Genomic DNA, 3,807 nt, shown 5'->3' with positions numbered 1-3,807 from the left:
TTTTGCACCAATTAGGAGATATTCAAAGTTTTCGTTCTCTGTTGTATCAGGGGATGAAGCCGTAAGCTTGGCCCACTCTAATCCTAAGCCAAGCTTCCATAGCCCACTCTAATCCAAGCTTCCAAGCCACTCTAATCATGGAAGGAGTTTAAATAATATAAACAGCGGTACTATTAATGATAATCAAGCTTCAGGATCTTGTTCAAGCTGTTAATTTCAAGCTTTCTCTACATTCATTGTGTATGCTGCAACTGTCTTCCTCACACCTCTCACAGCCAGAGGCCCCGCGCCTTCGTGGCTCACCTTTCGAACACAAATCCCCCCACACCGTTTCTCTCTTTATTGATTTAGGAGCCATGGGCTTAGAATTGAATGATGCCTCATGTAGAGATCTTTTGGAAGATGATTCATAAACATTTTGGAGTTATGAAATTTTTTGGTCGTGTAATCCATTCATCTCTCTCTCCCCCCTCTTCCTCTCTCTAAATTTGGGAACATGCTCAATTATGTTAATCAATTGACAGTGATTATTTTCGTTATAACCAAGTGTAATTTTGTTATCCCCCCCCCCCCACACTTTCTCTCTCTCTCTCTCCCTCTCTCTCTCTCTCTCTCTCTCTCTCTCTCTCTCTCTCTCTTATTTTTTGAATTTGAAAATTCTATACAATATTCTTTAACTTTTATTGAGAGGAGGGAAACACCAAAATTTGAAAGAGGGGGGGGGGGGGAGGATGTTTAAGCCAGAATTTGAAAGTTTAAGCACTAAATTTTGTAGTCAAAAATTTACGCGATAATAACAAGGGTAATAAATGCGAAAACAGTCATGGTAATATTTTAAACACAAAAATAACCCCCCGCCCTCCTCTCTCTTCTTTCTCTACATGAGTTTGCACCTTCTTTCTACCAAATGCGGAAAAACAGTGCCGCAAACACTTGAACATTTTCATAGTGAATTTCTTGAAAAGTGAGGATATGTCACCTTTAAAGACTCTTCAAATGGCCACCAAATTGCCCCAGTTCTTAGTCACATTTTTGGAAGGGACATTTAGCCGGTCTATACTACAAATTCTTGTTGAAGTATAAGATAAAATCATAAAACCTTTTGTGTACAAATTCCATGATCTATGTCCTTACATATATATTTTATACATTCACTTTTAGAGAGCCCTTGGCAACATTATGAAAGAGTCCTATGCCTAGTATGTTCAAAGTCATTAATTATTAAGAAACCATAATAAATTTGCTTATTGGACCCCATTTTATTCAAAAGTCATGTAAACAGTGTACCACTATAAGCAAAATCAGAACGTCAAGGTTTGAGACTAGAATTGAGATTAATAAATACTTGATTAACGTTGTGTTAGTAGGGGACAAGAAATCTTCCTCACACATATAACAATGATTGAACATACTATGAATAAAACCTGAGTTAGTAGGAGCATAACCCATCCTTTGATTCAACACAAAGGATGGGAAAATTGATATGAAAATTCCAAAGAGATCGAGGGTAAATTGGCAATTTGCATAATAGTAGTCTCATTGTTGGCCAATTTGAACAGTATGAAATTCCTTTGCAAGAGTTGCCATATACACCATGGAGGTGTCAAGTTGCAAAGTCTGGTCTTGAAACTGAAATATCGGGGCCGTCGTATAGTTTACATACTGATAACAATTTCTTTCTTTCAATGCAGAAAGGATGTTGTGGTAATGATAATAGCGCATGTTCGACCACCATGCCCATCCTTCTTCTCCTTGCATATGGCCTAGCTCGATTTGAGATCGATGCATCCCTGTGGCAAACACTCCTCTCCCTTGCACTGCATACTTTGGAGCTTTCTTCTCAAAATCGGAATCCTTATCGGCATACAAAAGATCCTCAATGGCCCATCTGCAACAATGGGCAAGTTTTGAAATTTCAATTGCTAGTGGTGAAGGATCAATGAAACTATGCATGAGTTTAAAAGGCACCCTTATAATTCACAAGAAGATTTAGAAATTTTCTCATGTAGGAAAACTTTCCTGTGTTTTTCATACAATGAATAACATCATGAGCTTCTACTCGAGAGGCACCGTATACCTAACTAGGTACGATTGGGGGCAGGGGACCCCCGGCCCCCCCACCGGGCCAGCGGTCCCCTGCCCCCAATTGTACCTAGCTCAGTATGTGGTGCCTCCCTCACAGAAGCTTATGATGTTGAGGTAAGTCACAATGTGGGAATTATTGTGAGAGTTTGTCCAAAACTTCTTGTGAATTAGGTACTAGGATTACTCAATGGACAAGAGGGACACTATGCAAGCTGGCTAAACCTTAATACATACTTTTAACATGATGCTCACAGTCGGAGGGTAGGTTTTGGGCTAAACCAGGGTTCGAACTCAAGGTCTTATTCAGTACTCACCTGGAGTCCGTCTGGGCCGGGACGTGGCAGAAACGATCGGACATGCGCACCTGGTTGATCTGCAGCATGGTTAAGTTTGCGTAATCCTGAGTCATGAGAGAGTGGAAGCTGCTGTCGCGAGACACGTAGATGTACTCGTCCATGTCGAAGAAGAAGGTCCAGAGGGCCGAAAACCTGGTGCGGTGCAGGCAGTCGTTATTGATGAGGAAGTGGTTGTGGTAGTAGCCATCGTACATCTCCTGATCGACCACGTCCTGCACGGTCACGAACCCCAGCTTTATCCAGGGTTCGATCACCTTCCACACCTCGTCGGTGATGCCACCCGCATCGTGAAGATAAAAATGCGACCTGGGCCCGAAGAGGCGGATATGGTGAGCCAGCCATTCGCGCACTCGTGCCGGGTGGATGACCCCATAGAGGGGAGGACTACAGTATGCGAAGTCGTGCGCAAAGGGAGGTTCGAACCGTGCCGGATCGTAGGCTGTCTCGTTCTCTGTTAAGGCCACAAAGCGCACTGGGGGCTTGTCCTTCCCGTCGCCATGCATTGCGTACACCACAAGCTGCCCCCCTCGCTCGTCAGCGGCTGTTCCCACGGGATCCGGAAAGGTGCAGTTCACCACAACCGTGCTGTACACGCGGCCATAGCCCATGTCCGGCAGCATGGGATATGCCTCCCCCTGTTTGATTCGCAGAGCGTTCTCAATGGTGGGATTCTCCTGTGAGCTTACAGCTGACAGTGGTATCCAGTAGCATTCAAACGCTGGCTTCCCAAAGTCATACATGGCCTTGGAGCCGAGTCCCACGACGGCGAAAGTGTTGGTGCCGCCACGGTAGGCCCCGTACTTGACGAAGAGTGCTGACCCTGAGCCAATGGCCTGGAGGAATCTCTCCGTATCCTCCTCGTCTACTGCAGATCTCTTCTCAACAGGACTACTTCTCCAATCATTCTTGCTCATGATGGGGGACACTGCTTCTACTATCTCATTGGTAAACGCTGCCTCTATATTTACCCTGGGCCCATTCCTCCTTGATCGTTGATCAAACGCCGCCCGGCTGGAGTAATCCAGTCCCTCGACCACCCGCCAATACGGCCACCGTTCACGGTATCGGATCATGACAGTAACTTGCGGCAGCAGCAAGAGCACGCAGCACGCTACAATGAGGAGGATGGCGATGCTGCCTGCGCGCCATCTGCGCCCCATCTGATTGCTCGCTCGCTGGCGTTAATTAGTAGTGCAACCACTCTTGATATAGCTTATATCATCCTTTGCCTTTCGTCATACGCTCCTGTAATCGCCTGAGCATCTCTTCAATTAACCATGTAAAATGAATAAAGTCGGCCAGACCGATCCCCTCGTGAATAAATGAAACCCCTCCCACCAGGCCTCAGGGTATGATGGGTTGGCCA

The 3,807-nt window shown here is 45.4% G+C and overlaps 1 protein-coding gene across 1 annotated transcript; it reads right to left on the bottom strand.

Annotated features, from left to right (window-relative positions):
* Positions 1-1,521: 1,521 nt before the first annotated feature.
* Positions 1,522-3,514, bottom strand: LOC147447044 (galactan beta-1,4-galactosyltransferase GALS3-like). The gene is made up of 3 exons (XM_086524235.1): positions 3,410-3,514; positions 2,400-2,458; positions 1,522-1,888 (listed from the first exon to the last, which is right to left on the bottom strand). The coding sequence occupies exons 1-3, from the start codon at positions 3,512-3,514 to the stop codon at positions 1,537-1,539; spliced, it is 516 nt and encodes a 171-aa protein (XP_086380361.1). The 3' UTR covers positions 1,522-1,536.
* Positions 3,515-3,807: the final 293 nt, after the last annotated feature.

This window comes from Adiantum capillus-veneris, chromosome 11, assembly GCF_014529385.1.
Source record: "Adiantum capillus-veneris isolate H3 chromosome 11, ASM1452938v2, whole genome shotgun sequence".
NCBI lineage: Eukaryota > Viridiplantae > Streptophyta > Polypodiopsida > Polypodiales > Pteridaceae > Adiantum > Adiantum capillus-veneris.
This window is presented reverse-complemented; position numbering and strand designations above follow the sequence as displayed.